Source organism: Balearica regulorum, chromosome 9, assembly GCF_011004875.1.
Source record: "Balearica regulorum gibbericeps isolate bBalReg1 chromosome 9, bBalReg1.pri, whole genome shotgun sequence".
Taxonomy (NCBI): Eukaryota; Metazoa; Chordata; class Aves; order Gruiformes; family Gruidae; genus Balearica; species Balearica regulorum.
In genome coordinates this window covers 11,820,701-11,842,903 of record NC_046192.1, presented here as the reverse complement: position 1 = coordinate 11,842,903, position 22,203 = coordinate 11,820,701, and the positions used below count along the sequence as shown (strand labels likewise).

At 35.5% G+C, this 22,203-nt stretch overlaps 1 protein-coding gene across 2 annotated transcripts in view; it reads right to left on the bottom strand.

Annotated features, from left to right (window-relative positions):
* The window catches only part of RASA2 (RAS p21 protein activator 2), a 50,834-nt gene that overhangs the window by 4,105 nt on the left and 24,526 nt on the right, over positions 1-22,203 (bottom strand). Inside the window, exons 6-21 of one of the 2 annotated variants that reach the window (XM_075761111.1) lie at positions 18,096-18,179; positions 16,184-16,256; positions 14,835-14,911; positions 13,370-13,468; positions 11,083-11,239; positions 9,739-9,887; positions 8,297-8,411; positions 7,771-7,860; positions 7,035-7,158; positions 5,551-5,657; positions 4,173-4,259; positions 4,014-4,091; positions 3,471-3,544; positions 2,102-2,208; positions 1,735-1,817; positions 648-856 (exon numbers count right to left, since the gene is read on the bottom strand). In XM_075761111.1, coding sequence (XP_075617226.1) covers positions 648-856; positions 1,735-1,817; positions 2,102-2,208; positions 3,471-3,544; positions 4,014-4,091; positions 4,173-4,259; positions 5,551-5,657; positions 7,035-7,158; positions 7,771-7,860; positions 8,297-8,411; positions 9,739-9,887; positions 11,083-11,239; positions 13,370-13,468; positions 14,835-14,911; positions 16,184-16,256; positions 18,096-18,179 — 1,713 coding nt within the window. The remainder of the gene's footprint in view (positions 1-647; positions 857-1,734; positions 1,818-2,101; positions 2,209-3,470; positions 3,545-4,013; positions 4,092-4,172; positions 4,260-5,550; positions 5,658-7,034; positions 7,159-7,770; positions 7,861-8,296; positions 8,412-9,738; positions 9,888-11,082; positions 11,240-13,369; positions 13,469-14,834; positions 14,912-16,183; positions 16,257-18,095; positions 18,180-22,203) is intronic. The other variant, XM_075761112.1, reaches the window with a different exon arrangement.

Below are 22,203 nucleotides of genomic sequence, written 5' to 3'. Positions count from 1 at the left end.
ATTTATTTAAAAAAAAAAAAAAAATCAGAGCATGCATTTGTTTTCAGAAATCAGCAGCTTGAAGAAAGGCATTAATAAATTATAAGATCTTATTCATATTCCTGGCATACCTACAAAACCCAAATGATTTGTTAGAATCTACATCCAAGATTATTTAGTGGATTTTCTAAGTATACTCTGTTTTAAAGTATGTGAGGTTAAAATAAAAAAAGTGACTGTATAAAACAAGACAATGTCATTAGGGAAAGAGAAAGACCTCAAGGCTGAGCCCTCTGCAGCAAGGTATTTCAATTATTTCATATAGACAACCTAGGTGTGTCATATTTCTGCATTCAGCTTGGCATCTGAATAAACTTGAGCTATTACATCTATTACATCTATTATTCTGCACAAAAAGAAATCAACTAGTCAATATTTCTGATTTACATGCTGAATTGGTTACCATCATTTCATATGGTGGCTGATGAAGTAATAGACTTAGTAAAATCCAGTACTTTGGGCCTTATTTGTCTTGCAAGACGTGTTTTTAGTAGCATAACTTGCTAAAGACAGGGAAAAGCCTTGCCTTCAGATTTGCAAGTTGTATAGTGAATTATACATTATTTGTCCTACAAAACCTATGTATTTTCATTTGAGAAGCAACTTACGCAGTGCAACGAGCACAGCCCACTGTGTTCTCTATTGTAGCCTTGCAGCAAAGCCAGTTCCCATTCAGAAAAGCAGAAGGATGGTAAAAACTAAGCCTCTTCGGATTGCACCTCGTTACCCGACAAAGAGCTTCTATCCACTCGCTAGCTTCTACACAGTTATTTGCTTGGATATAGAGTGGCTTTTCTCCATGTAGTACTTGAAACATCTGCAGAAGGAACGCAACATTATTCTGCTCAGTAAAAAAATCCAGTTATTGAGCAACATTGAGTATGTCAAAATAGATTTCAAAGCTCAGGCAATTCAACAAAGCCAAATTAAGACAGAAAGTGAGACAAGGGGAAAAGGAAGACTCTTTGCTTCTTTCATTTTTATTACACAGCCCTATTTAGGAGGAAAAAAAACCCAAACAAAAAATAACAAAAACCCCAACAGCCTGTGTTCTGCCTACACCATTTTCTCATCCAAAAAAAGAAGCCTTAAAGAATTAGAACATGATGCATTTTCTGTCCTCTTCGTCCACCTATCTTTAAATGTGACCTCAGACATCATGCTTCATGTTTTAAGAGTAACTACCAGAAGTCTCCTTTAGCCATCCTCAGCCTAAGTAACAGCTGTACTTTGTTCACTGCCCCAGAATTCTGGATTGAAATAACAACAGAAATACTGATGTGTAACAAGTCCAGAATGAAGCTGTGTGCACAGACAACTGATGAAGGTATTGCAGGAAGTTCTTATCAAGAGGAATAAATACAAGTTTGGTAATATTACATTTCTAGTAGAACATAATATAATACATACTACTAATACCTTACATCAACATGTTTTGTAATAAGGTCACAGTAGTTTTAACCTTCATTCCAGAAATTTGGAAAGGGAGGCAGAAGCCATAAAAATCAGTCAGAAAAACTGGTGCAGAGATTCAAATCTTCAGGTTAAGTTCCATGTTCAGATCCAATCCAAATTCTGATCCAATACAGATTTTTTGCTGTTTAGTAATAGGGTTTCAGTAATTCTAGAAGTTAATTATAATCTTTTACTTAAAGAACACATTAGGAATTACATATGAACTATCTTTTAACTCACATTTTTCTTGTTGAAGGAGCTCTCATCAAGTTTCTCCACCGCAAGGATGTTTTTTATTGGAATAGTAAAAATTGGTTCTTTATCTGTAAAAAATTGTAAACAGGTGAGTGAAGCGGTTTTTAAAAAAACTGTTTTATAACCTCAGTGCACCAATACTATAGCTTAAGTTCTCAAAATGTGCATTTTTATTATTGAGAAAATGTACATGACTCAAAAGCATTTGGTAATCAGGGCAAAGGTAACTAAAACATATCATATGTACTTTAGGAAAGAAAAAAAATTATGCATTTTAAAAAGCACAAATCGGATGCAAACACTTAGAAAATACTGAGAAAATATAAATAATTGTAAGATAAACATGATTTACCTTGTTGTTTGTGGTAGGTGAATTCTCTACTTGTTAGACAGAACCACCGCTTCTTGAAATTCTTTTTACCAATCCGAGTCCTTCCCTGAGCTCTTTTGTACATTTCTCTGTAAAGACAGAATCAAATGAAATGCAACCATTAGTCTTCTGAAGAGCTTTCAAAACCATTTGAGGTAACACATTATTGTTCATCATGCAGTAACATAAAAATCTACTTCATTGTAGATTTAAAAAAAAAAGTACTAGTTGTTCAAAATAGATGCTCACGATTACCTGCCAATATGGTGATTGTGTACAGGGTTCCGTAAACAGGAAAGGAGTTTGAAAAATATGCAATCCAAACTCTTGTTTGTAGCAGTAAATTTGGAGTGGGTACTTACTTATTCAGATCCAGAACTCAAAATTTTCCCAAGAGGGAGTAAGGTGTATCCAACTGCAAGATTCTCTTTCCTGCCACTTTCTACATGTGAATGTGCTTGGCCTTATTTGGATCAGACACTGAATATAAACAAAACACTGAACAGGACTCTATAGCAAGGGTAGACACCAACTGTATTCAGTACACTTTAAGTGCGCTCACTGGCAACTTTTTTTTTTTTTTTGAGCAATAGCCATCAATTTATAATACAGATTAGCTTCCAAATTTCTATAGCTAGGTGTTGATCCACTACAATTGTCTCCTTCATTCCTATTTAGTATTTTAGTAAGAGGTACGCTTCTTCCTAGTTTGAAACTTGGATGCTTGTTTCACAGAAGAATCTTTACTTGCTATGAAATCTGCTTCTCAGATAAAGAGAAATATTTTTCCCCCATAAATGTTGTTTGAATTAATTAATCAGCTATTCTTGATCAACATTAAAAAAAACACAAACCCAGTTCATTTCTTAAGAGTGATTTTCACCTCATTTTTTATGAAAGCATTCTATTATTTACTGTTAAATATTCCAATTTATAGGGTAATGTTTTTTCCTACTTTAAAGGCAGAACACTTAGCTGCCTGGGCTTAAACAGCATGCAAAGTAATTCTAAATTAAATTAATACATTCTTTTAAAATACACTTTCACAATGCTGAATAAACCATCACAGAGCACACACCGAATTGTAACAGAAATGCAGACAGGCTTTAATAGGTTTTAAGTTGCTTTAAATTATTTTTTCCAAAGTATTTAAAAGATCTGAGTTATGAAAGTTTCTATCTGTTGGTTTAAACTAATTCTGCAAACTAACAAAGAATTATCACAAATTACAAATATCATCATTTCTACAGTATATCAAGCATTTTAATGAGCATTAATCTGATGTTGGCATTAATGAAAACACAGTCAAGTCAATTCTGTTTTGCACAATATAGATTCAAGATAAGTTTACCCTTCTTTTAGATGTACAGGCTCACTCAGACCACTGGGCTCTTTACTTTCAGTAGAGGAAACATCATCTAGAAACTTAAGGGAAAAAAAACCAGGGAATATATACTATTCAGAAATACAGAACAACTAAATACTATTTTGAAAACATACATGTACAGTTTCTCCTGGAACAGAACAATTACTTCATGCAATAGTTGAAATGAAAATATATTGCAGTGACTTGGAACAATGTAACAAGGGATGCCCACAAGCCACACAAGATTTCTTTAACTAGTTCTTAAACAGCAGATCCAGTAAGGTCTTTTCCAAAAAAAATTATACTACTCTTTTTTTTTTAAACTAAATTAGTTTAGTCCACTATGTATAACTTTCGTGTATTCAATTGTGTGGATTTCTAATTTTTTTTAAAGGTCTGAAATGGACAATTTTTCTTTTTCCCTGTAGTAAAAAACTGAACAATAACACAACCTTCTAATAATTAAGACCGATCTAATACATCAACCATAAGAAAAAAAAACCAAACCCAAACCTAGTTGAAAGGTACCTTTTTAACAGATTCAGTAAATTTTTCTTCTTGAAATGTTTTGAAAAACTCACACATAAACGTCTCCTTGAAACTGGACTGAAAGAAAAGGTATATTGACATAAATAAACTTTCAAAGAATGTTGTCTATGAAATGAGAAAGAATTTTAATAGCCTTACAAGTTTGCTTTTGGTCAAACTTCCCCAACTCCCCAAAGTCTGGATGGCTTTTGATATAAGAGTTAATGTTCTAGAAGTCTGTGCATCCTAAAATAAAGAAACAAAATACAGAAGTCACATTTTTTTCCACAATTCCAGGTAAAAATTTGATTTTAAAAATGGTCACAATAGTTATCATATTACACAATGTAGTAAGTCTGACATCTTCATTCCCTTTCTTCACCCAAAAAGAAGTGTGTATGCAGTATTGTCCTCTATTAGTACTTGTGCTTTGTGAATATATGTGTATGTTATAAGCTACTGCACAGTGTTTAATATTTCACTAACACTAGAATTTAATATTAGTACTTAGAAAAATGTTTACCTACAAAACATCTCAAACCCATCAAATCCTGTAATTGTTACTACACATCTAATGCTTCTGAACTATTCAAAACTTAACACTAAACATAATGAAAATTTCTACCGTTTCTCCAGCAACAGTTCATAATACAAAATGAGCTTCAAACTTTGTCTTCAAGGCTTTTGCCTAATTTGTTTGCTACCTCACTGGTTGCATTTTAGTACAGGATTATAAACAGAGCCACAGAAAGGGGCTTTGCTGTTCCTTTAAAAATGTTTAACCCTCAAGTGATAAAATCCTGCAATCTTTTTACTCAACAAACTGGATAACGTCAAAGGAATGAATTTAAGTAAGTAGATTTTTTTTTTCTTTTGAAAGCACAACACACATAAGTAGATAAAGTAAGCTAATAAAGGTAAATAAATCTTCTCCAGAGCAGAAGATTTCACGCATATTCTGTATTTTATGTGAAAATAATACTTTTTTTTTTCTTCTCTCCATATACCTGTCTTTGAAGATTTTTTTTTTTTAATGCATATTTAACTCGATAATTTGAAAACTGAATATGGAAGATTTGGCAACTCACTGCAACTAGTGGAGTAACAGACCAATTACTGGGTAACTCTACAACCTCTGTTTAAGACACAAATGGCAATATTTTTTTAAAAGTAAAAGTGACATCTGGATATTTAACTTCCATGGTGGAAGAAACCAATGCAGTTTAGGCATATGCCTTAAAGTACCCTGAGTCACATTGCTATTCTAAGCAGCACGTTCCCAAAAAAGGCACAGCATCTTTAACATTAATAGCTCTTCTACATCATTTGATAACACCTCAAAGACTGAGAACTTTGATGCTTAAAGATCTGCAAACATCTTAGTTCCTTTGGTGAGGTATAAAATTGAAAACTCAACCTAGAGACATTTAGTAACCTTATTTCCCATTTACAGACCCAGTGAAAGTAACTTATGCCTTCCCAGATAAACACATCTGACGGCTATGAATAAAACAGAACAAAGCTTCACAAAACTTACTGGATGGTGAGGTCGTAAATGAAAAGTATGAGGTGAGACTACGGCTACAGCAAAGAAACGAAGAAACACAAAGCTGCTCACTGCAGAATACTGTACATGAGGGTCATCTGCAGAGAAAAACCATGAAATGTAACATGCACTAAACTCAATAGGAAATAATGAAGACAGTCAACAAAAATCCTTAAGAAGATAACATCAGAGGAGACATTTTAAAACAGAATAGAAAAATCAATGAAGTGCATGAAATGAGAAAGGTGATCATGGTAAGAAATGTTCTATTCATCATGGAGGGTTTATTTCTCTGAAAAGAAGTTCTGTTCTACAACTGGCTCATCAGCTCCACTACTAGGAACGATGAAATTATTGCAAGCATTTACATACACAGTGTTGATTAGGTATGGCTGTGTGCATGTTGAACAAAACCAGAAAATACTGTAGCCATTGCCTTTAAACACTAGGGATATTGGGCTTATTCACCCATAAAGCTAACCACTGATCAACTCCAATATACGAATGCTGCACAACAAATGCAGTCAACACATATGAACAACTGTAACTTCAATTCTGACTTGCATCATAAAACCATAATGTTATATAATTTTGATGCTGTAAATGAGGATTTTCTCATTTAATATTTTGGATATATTTACACCTTTATACTGGGAAATATAGTGGGACCACATTCTTACTCTAATGACCACTTCAATCTGATCTGTCTGGGAAGTCAGCTATTCTGAAAGGCCCATCTTAACTAGAGGAATTCATGGCATCATTTCCAGTGACAAACATGAATCAGAGAAAGGCTCCAGATTATGAGAAGTATATTCTTCATTTGTAGTTTATTATATGACATTTCAGATTTTAATTGACTGAAGTGTAAGAGTATTTCAGACCCACGATATGATTCCTATATTAAACCCATGCAGAAAGAATAAAACTGTTCTAATATCGGTCACATCACAAATGCTCTAAATACTTCACATTATCCACCCTCCTCAAAATTATATATAAGTAGTAAAGCTAACTTCATATAATTTGTGAATGTCCTAGTCATAGTTAACATTAGCTGCAGTTCCTGTAGTTAAGATGTAAATACTGAATTTATTTTCAGGTTTACATCTTGCTTTAGAAGCAATAAACAGATCAGCTCTTCCAACTTTTATCTATCTTTCACCTAAATCACCATTATTTGTGTTTTTCTTCCATCATCTCATATTTTTGTTGGTGACTTATTTGCTACTGTCTTGGGGTGTCTCTGACCTGCTACATTTTTGTATCAGAAAAGACAAAATTCTTGTTGATTGACCACAAGGCATTACTATAACTTACAGACTGAGAGAAACACAAATGGCTGATTGTCAAGGTAAGAAGTTCAGGGCACAGCTTTGGACAAGGCAAGAATTTTAACAATCCCTGTAAGCAACTGCACAAGTTACGTATTTCACTCTGAATACCAATTTCAAAAGTTTTTAGAGAACACTTACTTGGAAATCTTTTGGCAGCCAGATGCCTCAAAGAATAAAAAACATCACACATTAGGGTAGGACAACTTATACTTGACCGCACAATTTCACGGAATACTTTGTCTACATAATAGCGTAGATTTTCCTGCAATTATGAAAAAAGGTATTTTTTCAGACCATTAACATTTGCATTTCAATGGGGTTTTTTCCTGAATGCAAGCATAACACTACAATTCCTTTTTTCAATATATTGCCTCACTATTCAATTATGTATTTTAGTACAGTGCATATTTAAAAAGCCTCATAACATCTATATAGGATTACTAGTGTTAAAAGATACTGCATACCCAGTGAATGTTAATTTAGCTTGTTGCGGCAACTATTGCCTTAAATATCTAACAGACAAGCAGCAAGCAAAACTTCAAGGAAAAGTGTTAAAGCAGTCCTAATCTGGTACTTCATCTTCTAGATGCTGAGTACAGAACATCAGGAATCACACCACCAATGAATTGGTATGGAAGACTGTAATCTTCTGTTTAGTTTCTCCTCCCCATCCCATTTTCTGTTGGACTTTTCTTCGCTGTTTTCATCAACAGGTATAAGAAAATACAACTTTTCCTTTCTTTACTCTAGAATGAGAAAATTATACTGCTACCAAGAGTTACTAATTTTCCATTAAACAGAGCTGCTTTTAAAAATGTTTTTCTATCATATTTTGAGAAAGTTTAAGTTCGGAAAAACAGATTAGGAAACTCACCATATTAATTTCTACATTATCCCCTTCTCTTAATTTGATGGGATCTATTTCACAGGGTTTAGGAGACTCACATATCTGAAACAAACAAAACTATAGGAGTTCAATTTTTCAGACAGAAAGCATAGAAATGCACCAATTAAAAACCAGATTCTGTCCTAGATTGAGGGGTAAAACTTTAAATAGGTTCTAAGTATCCGTAACAGCATGCAATAATCATCTTCACTTTTGTGTGTGCCTTTTTACATGGATTAATTAGATAAAGCATCATGTGGGTAAATTCTGCAATGTGTTAGAGGCTGAAGCAACTGTCATTGACTGTTTTCAAGCATCTTGAACATAAATAACAAAAGGTAGCTCCTCCCACCAAGCTTAAACAATTATTGCTGAATTTAACTTTCCTCTAGAATTCTCTAGTAATCCAGCGATTACCACCACACAGCAAGCTGTAAAAAGAATGCAGATCAAAGAGACAGGATACCCCAGGGGGCTAAGCATGCTGAAAAAAAGTTTCAGTAGGATAACCTACCTCATCAATAACAGGTTTCAAAGTAACCTTTAGGTAGTGCTTCCCCACTATTTTCATCATTTCATCTACACACCGAGTGGCTAATGAGTTGCCTCTGAAGATTGTGTTTGCTTCTCTGTAAGAAAATAATTGATTTTATTTGAACAGGGAAAAAATAAGAAGCTCAATTACAAAATCCAATTAATACTTTATCCTGATATTAATTATTTAATTTCTGAAAACATTTTTTTTCATATATTTCAGTCAGGAATTGCAGAATCTAGATACCCAGCTTGCAATGGCACTCAGGAACAGAAAGAGAATAAACAAGAATATTATTACAGCTATTACCAAAACCAGGAATATAAAAAAAACCATAAGGAAAAGCTTAAGAAGTTTTAGACAAAGGAAGTTATAATCCAGTGCTGAATGTCAGAAACAACAATTGGAGAAAATTCCAAAACAGTGAAGACTTGTTCCTCACTGATATACAATTCTTCCTCCAGTAGTCCTGGTGAAAAAAAAAATATCATAGAGCTACAATAAATAGCATACTGCTACACTTCACTGATAAACTCAGACACTTCAACCAAAACATAGTTAATCTTGGGTTATGCTTTTTAATTATTACAGCTGTTGAAGAACACTGAGAGTCAGCTGTGCAAAGTAAATCTTTCTAACCTGAGAGATTTGGTTTAATCTTTCTTTGTTACAGTTCAATTGTAACGGAAAGGAATGTGTGTACTAAAATGCAGTTTAGAAGCTTATTTTCCATGAGTCACCTCCTTCTACATAGTTAAATTGTCTCACCTTATTTAAATCTGGGAATGAACCATTCTGTGGTGACAAAATCCCTTCCACATCCTCACAGGACATGACTCGGCACCTCAGTGGCCACCACTCAGGTCTACCTCATTTCTTTCCTAACCACAGAGCTGCAAATTCACAGGCCAGGCAATGCTAGTTGGAAAAACTCCTGTGCTTGCTACTTTCAAGGCATGCAGGACGACACGTACTTACTTACAAGGCATCTTTGCAGGAAAAGAGTACACCTCATTTAAGTCACATACTAAAGGAAACAGGATAAGATTCTCAGCAGTCTAAAAAGTGTTAAGTACTAATCTAATGACCAGTAAAATTTGAAGAGTGGCCAAATTATTCCATTTTAAAATAAAAACTATGTGCTCTTAGACACAACTCTAGACTGCTAGCTTGTTATCTTTAGCTCTATACTAGCTCCAAGAAAATTTTACTAAATAGCACACAATCATTAACTCTGACTCCCAGCTGCAGTGTAAATTTAATGAAAGTTTTTATAAACTAGCATTAGAAGATGAATGTATTTAGTCAGTTTTACATAATTAGAGAAAGAAATTTGACATGCTTACTTATCAATGGTGTACCACAAAGCCCTTTTAAACTCTAAGAATAATTTAAAAAGGCACTAAACATGAAATACATACTGGGTGTCCTTCAGATCTAGTTCTGCCACTGCAGCAACAAACGGAACTAGCTTATGGTGGTGTAGCAACAATCGTACAAGAGGCAGAACAGCATCATACTTGTCTCGACAAACTTCACTCAGTATGTAGGCAGCAGATGCAGAAATCGGCTGTGAGAAAGCAGAATATGAAGTCATGAGTCAAGTAGTTAAATGTTCTTCATGTATTTGGCAAAGTACAGATGAAATCTAACAAGACTATAGACATAGCTTCTTAACAGAAAGTTTCAACATTTGCTGTATAACATGGCAATTAAAAGTTTCCATTCTACAGAAATACTTCATTGAAAATTGGTATTATCTACGCTATACCTGACATTTAAGAATGAAATTCAGCACCCTGTCACCCTTCTCATGCTCCCTAAAGGGTGAGTGTATTGCTTTGTCACAAATCCAAGTAAGAGGCAGTAAGCAATTGCTTTAATATAATGTCATATAACTTTATAGGACTTTTTACAAGTATAATCAGAACATATTAAAATACAGTTCGCACACTTTTGAAGTGTCTGTTGCCATTCTACAGTTGGGAATTTCAACACAAAAACTGATCGAGTGATTTAAGTAAAAAAGACAGCTGCTGACTGCCACTAGCTACATACTCAGCTCTTCCTGAATTCTAGTGAAGCAGTAGTTGAATACGGGCTAGCAAAAATTTTATTCATAATCTGCTTCCTCCTTCCCTTTCTTCTCCTCTGCCAGTACTTCACCAACGCTGACTTGAAGAAAACCTTATAGAAAACCTAGGAATATAAAGCCTGGTTACTGTTATTTGATTCCTGTCTCAATGTTATGCTAAACATCTGCCACACTTCCCTCTCTATCACCATGTCCACCTAAGAAAACCTGTCATGCTGATTAACATACTGGGGAAAACAGAAGCAATTCAGAAGTAGAATTAGAAATCAATTCCGAAGCAGACCATTTTTGGTAAAGGCAATTACTGCCCCTTCAGTGCCAATAATGGCCCAATGTTCCCAGGAAACTGCTAAATCCAGGAGTGCAATAGCAGACAGTGTGAAAACACAATGTTAAAAAAAGCAACCACCAAGAAGAAAGTTTTTTTATTTCTTCCAGTCACACAGCACAGGTTATTTCACTATCTCTGCTGGTGCTTCTAAAATAAGAAGAGAATCTTGGTCGTCTGGAGCACAAGTGCTCTGCAAACTGCTCATCTGGTTGTGACAGAAGTAATTCATGCAAAAGAACAAAAAAAATTTCTAGATTATGCATAATTCACATTGTCTCATATGGGATTGCAGAATTCATTTAAAGTTTTCATTTTAAAAGAAATTTTCAACAACAGTACCTGAACATCTGATGATTTTAGCAGCAAGTTTCTTAGAGAAGTGTAGTATTCAGACGGAAGGACACAGTCTTCAGTATAACATATATTTAATCTAAGTGACCCTAAGTCATCAGTTTTAGACGACTTGTTTCCATTTTCTCTTGGTTGAAGTAAGTACCTGAAAGCAACAGGGCAATTCTAAAAGATTAGTCTCACATTTCATTAATTTGACTAATTCTATAATACAGCAAAGTATCATATTTAATTATTTCAGTATACATAAACTGAGTCTGAAAACCAGCAATAAAATTCACATAAAAAACCCTGAGACACAAAAGAAAAAAAAAGAAGCAGCATTTGATACACCTTTAGCACATAATGAAACATTTATCATATCTTTCTGAACAGTGAAATAGGATATACTTCTTGTAGGTCAACTGAGATAGCAGGAATAGTTAGAAATTACGTTGGACCTTCACATTTTACACCTAGGTTATATTTAGGTGTTGGACATTGCAGATGGAACAGCTAATGTCAAGAATTTAAATGCTGTAGTCTGAAACCAGTAAAAATACGTAATATTAACAGACTGCATTCCTGAGAAACAAGTAAGATTAAAGTGGAGAAAAAAAAAAATTGTGCTTTTTTTCCTACTCTCAGTATGAAATATATTAAGCAATTCTTTATCGGCTTTTGCTGTAATTCAACTGTATTCCAACAGGTGGTGCAGCCCTACAAAAATTGTAACTGCTTTTAAGCAGTGTCATAGCAGTTTCAACATCCAGCCCAAAAAACTGAAATCACATCTCCAAATATTCTTTTACAATCATTTATATTTGTACTTCTACAATCAGGAGATCAGACTCTTTTTACTAATGAGATGCATGGCCCACGAAGGCACGCTAATATAAAGTAAAACTGATTTACAAAGAGAACCTCTACTTGACAGCATCACTCTTAGGCTTATTTTCCCAATATTTAGTACTAGTGATACTGTTTTACCTGCTGTACTTCAGCTGTATTCAAAAACATTTTATGTAAATTAGTAATCGTATAAAAGATTAGGTTTTTTAATCACAGAACTGTTTTTTGATAGGCAGATCATAACCGGTTATAAGGATGTTCAGTACAAGGTATGCCTACAAAGTATATTAGCAGACACAAATCTCTAATGAAGCTTCAAGTGAACTGGACACAAGTCAGGTCAATTCAAAAAGCTATACAAACACAATACACTAGTAATGAGTCCATGCCAATATAACCTATCTCTTAGCAAGCTGTTAATGGTGGCATGTCATTATGTTAATACAGTCATTCAGCTTTTGATCAGTTCAGAGCACTGGCAGAACAAGCTTGTGTCTGCAATACACTGTGTAAAAAATAGAAAATACTGACACAAACATTTATGATGTTTAGGATCTCACTCAAACACTAAGACTAAGAATCAGAGTTCAACTTTGAGACATCCAAGACACTTGGCATCTGAGGTGGGTACATGGAGCAGAGTCATAATGGTTCCTGGCCAAGATCTGTGTTCCAGTCAGTTCCTACGTGGATATGTGAGGGCCTCCTCCACTCTTCTTCTCTGTACTCAAAGGTTCTCAAAAAGCAGAATATTCTACACACTTTGAGGCATTCGAATCTGTTGTACTCATCACTTCCTGCCACTAAGTATTTGGGACAGTAAGGGGCCTAGGGACTGGCTCCTGCTTGGAAGACCTACAGAAGGGAGGTTGCTGCTATGCTGTAAGCAGAGGTCTGTCTTTCCTGAATTCCCTTCATACCTTATCCTTCCATCTTTTAAACTTCTGTGCCTGCTCCCCTGAAATGACATTGGGTTGGTTCCAGAAGATACTTTCTGAACCTCCCCAAGGAAGGGGAAAAAAAACCAAAACAAACCGTATCTAATGATTATTTTTAAATAAACTCTTCATCCAGCATTCTGAAAGTCTGACTTAGGAATTTTAATTACAACTGATGCAATTCTGAGAAGTTCCAAGTTTTCTGGTTAGGCTGACCACTAAAATCCAGCAAGCTGACTGAAAAATAGTTACGCTTCCTTCACACTCCACACTTTCCCCTCAAACACATTAAGTATACTGTGGGAGCGGGCAGACTGGGGGAAGAGAAGAGCTAAATGTACCCTCTAGCAAGGTTAATTTATTGAGCAAGGAAACTCTCTAGAAAGATGTTTTGCCTAGACTGGAAGAGGAAGGCATATTTTTATGTATAGTTAGAATAAAACATCCTTTGCAAGGGAAGATCTGCAAGATACAAGAAAATTCACTTCTGAGCCACCATTTCTCACCATGCTTGAAAAGAATCATTTCTTAACACCTTCACAGGAACTTTAATTTCTCCTAGAAAGATGTCTTGCACCAAATTTCCATTATTCCATAGATCAACCCTGAAAATAAGAACATTGCTTAATTTTTTTTGTCCCAGAGAAAAATAAAAAACTTCAAGTTAACAGAAACTGCCTCACAGCACTAATCCACATGCATGCAGGCAGAAAATGTTAGAAATTTCACTTCATTCTAATTAAATCAAGAAGAATCAAACAAGTGGCTTATTAACCCATAAAGAACAGATAAAGAAACAAACAGTGAAAGTTAGACTCGCAGACCTTGCATCAGTAAATAAAAGTGATACTGGCAACATATACATATTCTGAGCAGTCTCCACCCCCAAAACTGTGCACATTTCTTCTCAGGTCAAGTGAACTTTTAAACTGATATATTTACATAACCCTATCTAATTGCTAGAATTTGGCACACTGCAATGCCACACCAACACATGCGCTTGTTTTTCCAAACAGCAGCTCGTATGCTTACAACCTCAAAAGGAATCAGACTCCGGACATGCACCTTGGGGTTTTTCTATTACTTCTTACCTCTCTGACATTTCTGACAGACAGCAGTTGTTAAGAAGAACAAAAACAATTAATACTAGATTTGTTGGGGCATGACTATTTTTCTAAATACATTTGCATCTATAATGAAATATACAATTCTAATTAAGATACTTGTGAAGCTAAAAATGAAGTTCAAAACGCACATACCAAGTTACTTCTATAATGGCTATTAAAACTAACCACTAAAGTCTCCTTCTGATGCCTGTTAGGAAACATAGCTAGCCTTGAAGACTTTCTCTCATTCAGCAGATTTGGTGCATGTATGTGCATGAGCACAATAAAGAAAAGAAACTGAGTTCAGGGGCTCTCAACTGTTCTAACTAAATAGCAGACAGACTTGCTCTAAGGAGAAAGGAGCAGAAAAGCGGAACACACTTTGAAGTATTCTTTGGATTTGCAAGGAAAAGATGCAACACCAATGTTCCTCCAAGAAGCAGTGCAAAATTGTAAGAATCTCATGAAAGCGGCTTTTCCTTCTGGTTTTAACAAAACAGCCAACTACATTTGAAACTACAGACTAGTATCAGGTATGCTATTATCCTTCAGTACAAGTTCTATTATCAATACTCTGCCCAAACTAATACATATTGATAGGAGGTCCTCACATCTCTGTACTCACAGACTGCTAGATATACTCTACCACTATTCACTTAAAAACAAACTAACTCGCCTTCAGTAAGAAACATACTTCATACTGAAACATACAATGATTTTGTATGTTAGAAGGATCTTTTCTACAAGTCTAGCCAGTAATTCTCTGGAGTTACACTAAAATAAAACATTTCTTTATTGTCTTGATGATAAAATATTATGATTTATTAATGACAAAATAAATCACTGTCTAATCTACATAACTTACCTGACTTCTAGTTTCTCAATATCTTCTTCTTCCACCTGAAACTGGGACTTTTTGGTGTAACTGCTGGACCTCGTTACCTGCAAGTAAATTCCTCCTATTAACACACTTTTTAATGTTGTATTAAGGATGTCAAAAAACAAAGAAAACCCTGCCTCTAACATTGGTAATTAGTTACTGTTCCTTTTAAAAAGGAAAAAAAGTTCAATTCACCAAACAAACTGCCTTTTGACAGAAAGCAGGTGAAAAATGGGTCAAGAAGGGTTCATGGTGGAGCCTGATGAGGGCTAGCTGCTATCTAAGGGAATTATAGTATAGCTCTATTAGGACAAACAAGAAGGATGTGTAATGTGAGATTGGCAAGAATTTCTTTGGTTTCAGCATGAGCCCCAAGAAAGCATTAAAGTTAGTTCTGAGATGTTTAAGGAAACAACAAACAAGAAGTAGTCCACTCTTCTTGCCCTAGTTATACCACAATTGTAACCTCTAATTTTAATTTTCCTCATTTCTTAACTGATTGCATTCTCAGTTTAACTTCAATAAATCCTACGTCATAAAGTTACTGGAGTGATGCGAATCACATTTTTATCCTGGTATCTTACTTCCTAAGCAATTACACTCGTTATCTTGAGCAGATCAAGTGAAACACATGCCATACATTCCTACTTTATACATAAGTATGGAACTATTTCTCACTGAAGCCCCACAGCAGGATCAGGATCTGTATAAACACAGTAAATTATAATACATCTGAGGCACACGTAATAGTTTTACTACTTCTAACAACAGTATAGTATGCTTACATGCAAATGTAGGTGTTATTACAGAAACAAATCAGATGAAAATTCAAACTCATAATTTGGTTATTGTAGGGTAACTCATGTAGAATTGAATTCAAATCCTAAATAACAAAAAGTTAACATTTTAAAATAAAATAATAAAATTAGCCTTTATTTGGTATGATCGCTACATCGTTTTATTAAAGAAATAAGTTGGGAGTTTTTCCAGCTCAATATTCTTGAAAATATTTCAACTGAATTCCACAGGATAGGTCAAAGTTCTGTCAGAACTTCTCCAATAGCAACAGATGCTATATGAAGTGATTCCAGATAACAAATTACCTTCACATATGTGCTTGTGAGGAAATAATTTTTCACAAAGCAATTGAAGGGGAATGCTATTGTCTGGCAGCTCCCAGAAATTTAAGTATGTCATTCACTTGCATTTGTGAGGCTAGTAAAAGCAATTTGCTTGAAGAGAGCTTTCTGTGTTAGGTACTGCTATGCAGCTTGCTTAAAAATATTGGAAGGGTTGCATAAAATAAACAGGCAGAATACCACACAAAAAGTTACCTCAAAATAAAACGTTTCGTTAAACTGTGGATTGCTTGTTTTCTTCTTTACTTTGGTCTTCTTTTGGTCATTCCTGTTCCAATGTGGTAAAATTTTTACCATAGACAACTTAAACACACAATTATAAAGACATTCTATTGTCAAGAAGGACTCATGCATTCAAATTAAAACATTTTTTGTCATTTTTAGAGATCACTGATCAATGAAGAAAATCTTAAAATGAGTTCATCTTCACAATATAGTTTGAAAAGTTAATTTTCAAGTGCTGTACCTAGTTAATCGTGCATCTGTCCAGCTCAAAGTTTCTATTGCATTTCACAAACAAGTATAACTTACACGTATCAAGTAAAATACATCAACAATTTCTAAAGCATTTCAAACTTAAGCCTGCAGACAATTTCTTTACCACTGCTTGCAGGTTATAAGCACGGTTTTTCACATCTTGTTTAACTGCCAATTACTTCTGTTTTTCCCCACCCTCTTGTTGGGGAAATATCCACTACTTTACAAAGGCTTACACCAAGCCACTGAATGTTCTTTGGAAGGAATCACTGCTAATGCTAGACTCGAAACAGCATAGGGTCAAACAAAATAATTGCTCCTGATTCCCTTGTGTTTTACAGTCTACTTTTTTAAAAAAATTTTTTACAAGTTTTATAAAAGAATACAGTCTTATTTAGTTAGTAAAGGGCTATGACAGTATAAAAATGCTTTCTAAAAGAAACAAATATAAAATGTGGGGGAAAAACAGATGAGGGAGAAGAAAAATTGTCCTAGACATCAACTAACTGTTTTCAGATGCTGGTCATATAAATATTCCAGTCATGGTACATGAGTCACACATGCATGAGATTGGAAAATCTTAACCCAGAACTTCTGTCAGATTTGCACATGTATTCCCATACCAACAGCATAAATATAGGAAAATACAGGAAATATATGTCGATTTACCTTCTTTAGCAATCAATACCATGTCTCCTATGTACAATGGTCAACTCTCCCTACTCCTCTTAAAAAAAAAAACAATCAACCAAGCAAACCAAAAAACCACCCACCAAAAAACCCTCAACCCAAACCTAAAAAAAAGTGATCATGTATTACCAAGGAGGAAAAATGCTCCATTCACTCAGACCTTACTGGGGGACAATCCTTCCAAAGTCTTTAAAACATGCAAGTCTGCTAAAATGCATTCTGGTACTACACTCTGAGTAGCAATTCTTCAGTACCAGAGAAAGTAGATGGACTTAGGTTTGACATTGCAAAAAAGAAACAACTGAAACCTAGCTTGCTTCAGATGTCATTGGACAGGGACCTGCAGAGAGTCAATGTGTGGGATGTGGGATTTTTCTTAAATGAAAGACCCCAACAGTTATTCAGGATTACCGATTAAAAAAAAAAAAAAAAAAAAAAAAAGAGAGAGAGAGAGACACATTTAAACTGTGGGGACTTTGAATGTAGCATCCTGAAGGTGCTGGCATTCAAAAGGTCTCACCAGAACCTCTACTCCCAGTTGCTGAACATTTGCTGCAAAGAAACTCACCCATAATAAAAAACAGGGGACAGAGGGAGGTAAGCAATTGACTATACCATCCCACACAGGAATTTGACAAAAATTAATAGGAAGTACAGTAAAGATATCAAGAGTCCAGTACAAAACCTGACAAGAAAGAAAGAACTGAGTCACAAGTGGTTCCTGCCTAGTGCAGGCCATTCAGACAGACCAAATGCCTTCATAATCTTGAGAGTATAGTAGGGAAGGGGAGAGTACAGTAACAATGGAATATATGTGATGCATACAGAAAACATTTTAAGATTTTTCTGTATTTAAAGATTTTGCTTAAAACCTATGATTTTCTTTTCCAGTTTAAGATCACAGCATTTTAAATTCCTTAATTTTATACTAAAATGTTACCTGCAAGGCCCCACAAGAGAGACTGTTGCGTAAGGGTCACAATTCTGTCCATTTATAAGAGGCAACCCATGGCACTCCTTTATGCTACAAGGAAAAGGCAATCGATAGATCAGTGATGCAATGTCTTTGGCTTAAAAAAACCCCAACCCCCCCAAAACCCCACCCAAACAATCCTTTTTAAAAAGATTTTTTTTTCAGTTCTGCTGTATTACACACCAATACATACATTGGTTCAATGTAAAGTATGTACATGAAATAGATCATAACTAAAGATCTCTGGATGGTAATACAAGGCAATACTCAAGTGTACAGTCAGACTTATGGGGCTCTGTGAGAACAAAATTCTTGGAATTGTTTTGATAAAAGACATTCTGGTATCACACATGCATGGCAAAATCCTAAGTAAAATGAACTGCTATGTTTGGGGAAACTACAGACCTCATCTACTTTTAGATTTGATTTCTCAAAGCCCACAAAAAGCTATTTGGCCTCATCCACATGGCAGTAACTACATTTGGAAGGCATTAAAATTGATTCCAATATTTTGTTTCGGCTAAACTACATTCTGAGTTGATTAAGCTGAGAAATGCAGAGTCATACTCTGAAATGTTATTTAACATTAAGCATGCAAAACTATATACTATAAGTATATAGTCCTAGCATGTCTAGAATTCATCCATACTATTCAGCCACAAAGAGAAAATCAGTTTACCTTTGAAATAGTGTTCAAAGTTTATTTTCAAACTCTTTTCACAATAGTATGTGATGATGGTTATACAGCCCTTTGACAAATACTGTTTTCTTCCATAATTAGTACAGTAAGTTGTAAGGCGGTGTTTAACAGGTACATAGGCACACTGTTCACCACTCCTGATCCAAAAAGGACAGGATGGTTAGAAAGTAATGCTGATGGGGACAGAGACACATTTTCTGGACTTTTTCTGAAGGCCTGCAATTTTTTTGAGTCACCACAGCAGTAACACTACTACAAACAGAGCTGGGTCAGCAAGCTGACTAGCCTTCAGATGCTGCCCACATGTGAGTATTAACTAAAAACAGCTGGAACAACAAAAGCAAAGCAAAAAGGTTTGTAAATTTACAGTAGAAACCATACTTTCTAGCAAAATGATACTCTAATGTAGCTATACACCCTGTAATACTTATTAAGTCAGAAACATTCAGCACATTACAAAATTTCATAAACAAGACAAGTGAAATCTAAATGTTACATTCCTGTTCTCTCTTTTTAAAATAATTTATTTTTAAATAATATATTGCAGGAGTTTAACTAAATTAACACAAATAAGTTTTGGTTGCCATAATTAGCCAGTTTGAATACAATACAAAACATATGTAACTTAAGGAGAAAATAAGCTTTTCTGCTTTACATTCACATAAATAATCAAGTAAATGTTCTAATACTATAACGTGGAATGTTAAGTTGTGCAGATCAAGTTAAAGTTACATAGCAACAACAGTAGCTGCACAGTGTTGTTAAGTAAATGCTTTCTGTACTGTAGAAAAACAGTGTTAAAAGAATAACAAGAGTTGCAAACTCCAACACTCACAAGTGGGGAAACAACAGACACTAACACTCCTGTGCTGCCTCAAAACTCCAACCTCTTTGGAGTATGCACCATTATAAACCAGATGGTATTTTCCCCCAAAAAAAGTCCCTTTGTCTTAGCCAGTTCAGGGAACATTTAGTGCTGAACCACTGCACAATCATTTGTTATTTTTCTTCCAGTTTTCAAGCACGTGGCATTCAGCATTTCACTAATTTTTGAATTACAATGAACCCTACAGTGATTTCAAACCCACCATTTAAATGGGTTCTTGAAACATCCAGTTGTTTCATAAGCATTAATTGATTCCTCCTCCAACACACACGTGACACAGAAGAGTGGCAACAGAATTGATGTGTCTCGGTTTTTCAGTCATTTGTGGTATCTGATTCGAGGCAGCTAGGATTTGATTCTTTCAGACCATCATTCATTTTGTAGCTCTAAACATATTGTCTCTGCAGCTCCCAGAGATTTTTGGTTTCAGGTATGAGTGCTGAGTGTACCTGTACATTAGCCTCAGCCTGAATCTCATAGGAAATTCAGAGCAAACAGACCAAGTCAAACTTATCTGGAGAGAATTCAACTACTGAAACAAGAACACCACCATTTCTCTTCCTACAGCCTAAGCTCCTGGATTTCTCTACCAAACAGATAGAAGTCCGACAGAAAGCATATTTTTCCCTACGTACAAAGTTTCTCACTCCTTCCCTGACCACTGTAGGAATGAGCTGCATACCTGACATAATGATCCTGTGGGAAAATGTGTATTATCATATAAACAAAAACTGATCACAGTGCCCTACTTTTGGTGATGGAAACAGCTTGTTCCGGCCTCCTCTGTCTTCTTACAGCTTGACCGCAACATACGCAAACTAAAAGAAGGCTTGTTTGTGATCTCCTGCAAGTTGGAAAACATTTTACTGACAACTACACAGCCTTGCAGCAGAACTAGAATCTCTGGATTCGTCATACAGATCTGTCACTTCAAACTGATTTCATGCTCCAGTCAGTCTCCTTGTGTAGGCAGTTCGAGTGTTCCCTTTTCATCTCCTGCCCAAGTCACAGTTCTGTTGCCAGCAAGTAAGGACTACGTAGCTGATATAGCCTACCCTGTTCCAACACCTCAACAACCAAACAATAGTCTAGTGCCCCTGACCATCAACCCCCCAATATTCCCAAATCTCTCCTTGTCAGACCCATCAGGCCCAAGAATTTGTTCCAAATTCACCTCACCTGCTCCCCTTCTATCTCTCACTCTAAGCCAGCCAGTCATAACCATCCCTTAACTCTCTGGTCACTGCCTAGAGTCTGCTTCAGACACGTTGCCCGACAGCACAGCTAAGTCAACTGAACTGCACCAAAACGGCAGATCCTCCTCCTTCTCTTACACTCCTGCCTTGCATCTATCACCTACAGTGACTCTGTTTACTAACCTTCCAGAAAGCTGTTTAGCTTTTGAGCCAGTTTTCAGTCAGTTTGGCAACCAGAACTAACCTGGTCGTGCAGATCTCACAAGCTCCTAAGGCAGTGCAAGGCAAGTAGCCATTAAGGGTAGGAAGCCATTAAATCAACTCAGCACTATCAAACTGGACTGCTACTCCCTAGGGACTGAATACACGAGACTGAATTATTGCAGACAGTTTTAAGCTACTAAAACAGCCTTCCATAAACCTGTTTAAAAGTTTTTGAAGAAGATGTTTGAAGTGGCTCACTTTGAGCAGACTTAACAGAAATGGAAAAGTGCAACCTCAACAAGTTTACCAGCTAGCAAATCTCACAGGAATACTGCCCTTCCCCAAAGAATCAGGCAAAGTGCTACAACTGCAATCTTCTACAACAGGGAAACCACAAACAAAACCACCCACCAAAAAATAACAAAGAAACCCCCCCAAACACTTTGACCTATCCTGACAGCCATAATAAAAACATTTCCACCATATGGTAAACATTTCCGCTCTGACAGTTTCATCTATCTAGGCCAGCACAATTTTCATTCAAAAGGTATAAATATGTGGAGTCTGAACAAGTAGACAGGAACTTAAAAGCCTTCTATTTTACATTTTAAACTATTACATCTTTACGTAAAGTCTAAGAAATAGCTAACAGAAGGACTTTTGTTCTTTTCTCAGGCTACTGATCAGTTACGGTACAGTGTAAGACATCTTTCGGTTTACATTAATTCTTGCTTCACATCTCAGTAGTTTGTTCTGCAAGAGGAGTTTCATACAGGAAATACGAGCCTTTCCGATACAAGTGGCATATATTCAGCTCATAAGATGGAAGTAAGTCCTTAAAAAACAGAGCCTGCAATAAACCCCCTCAATGACTGAGGGACTCTACCTCCACCATTCAAATCAACTGAAGTCCTCCAAGTGCAGAAACTAAATAACTGCAGCCATTAGGATTTGTACACTTCATAAAAATTATGTTCCCTAGAACGACTTCATGCAGGCAGACAAAGTATAAACAGGACAGTAACAATCTGGCAGGTCCATTTAAGACAGTATAGTGTATAATTTATTTAGAAAAGAAAGTGCAAGAAA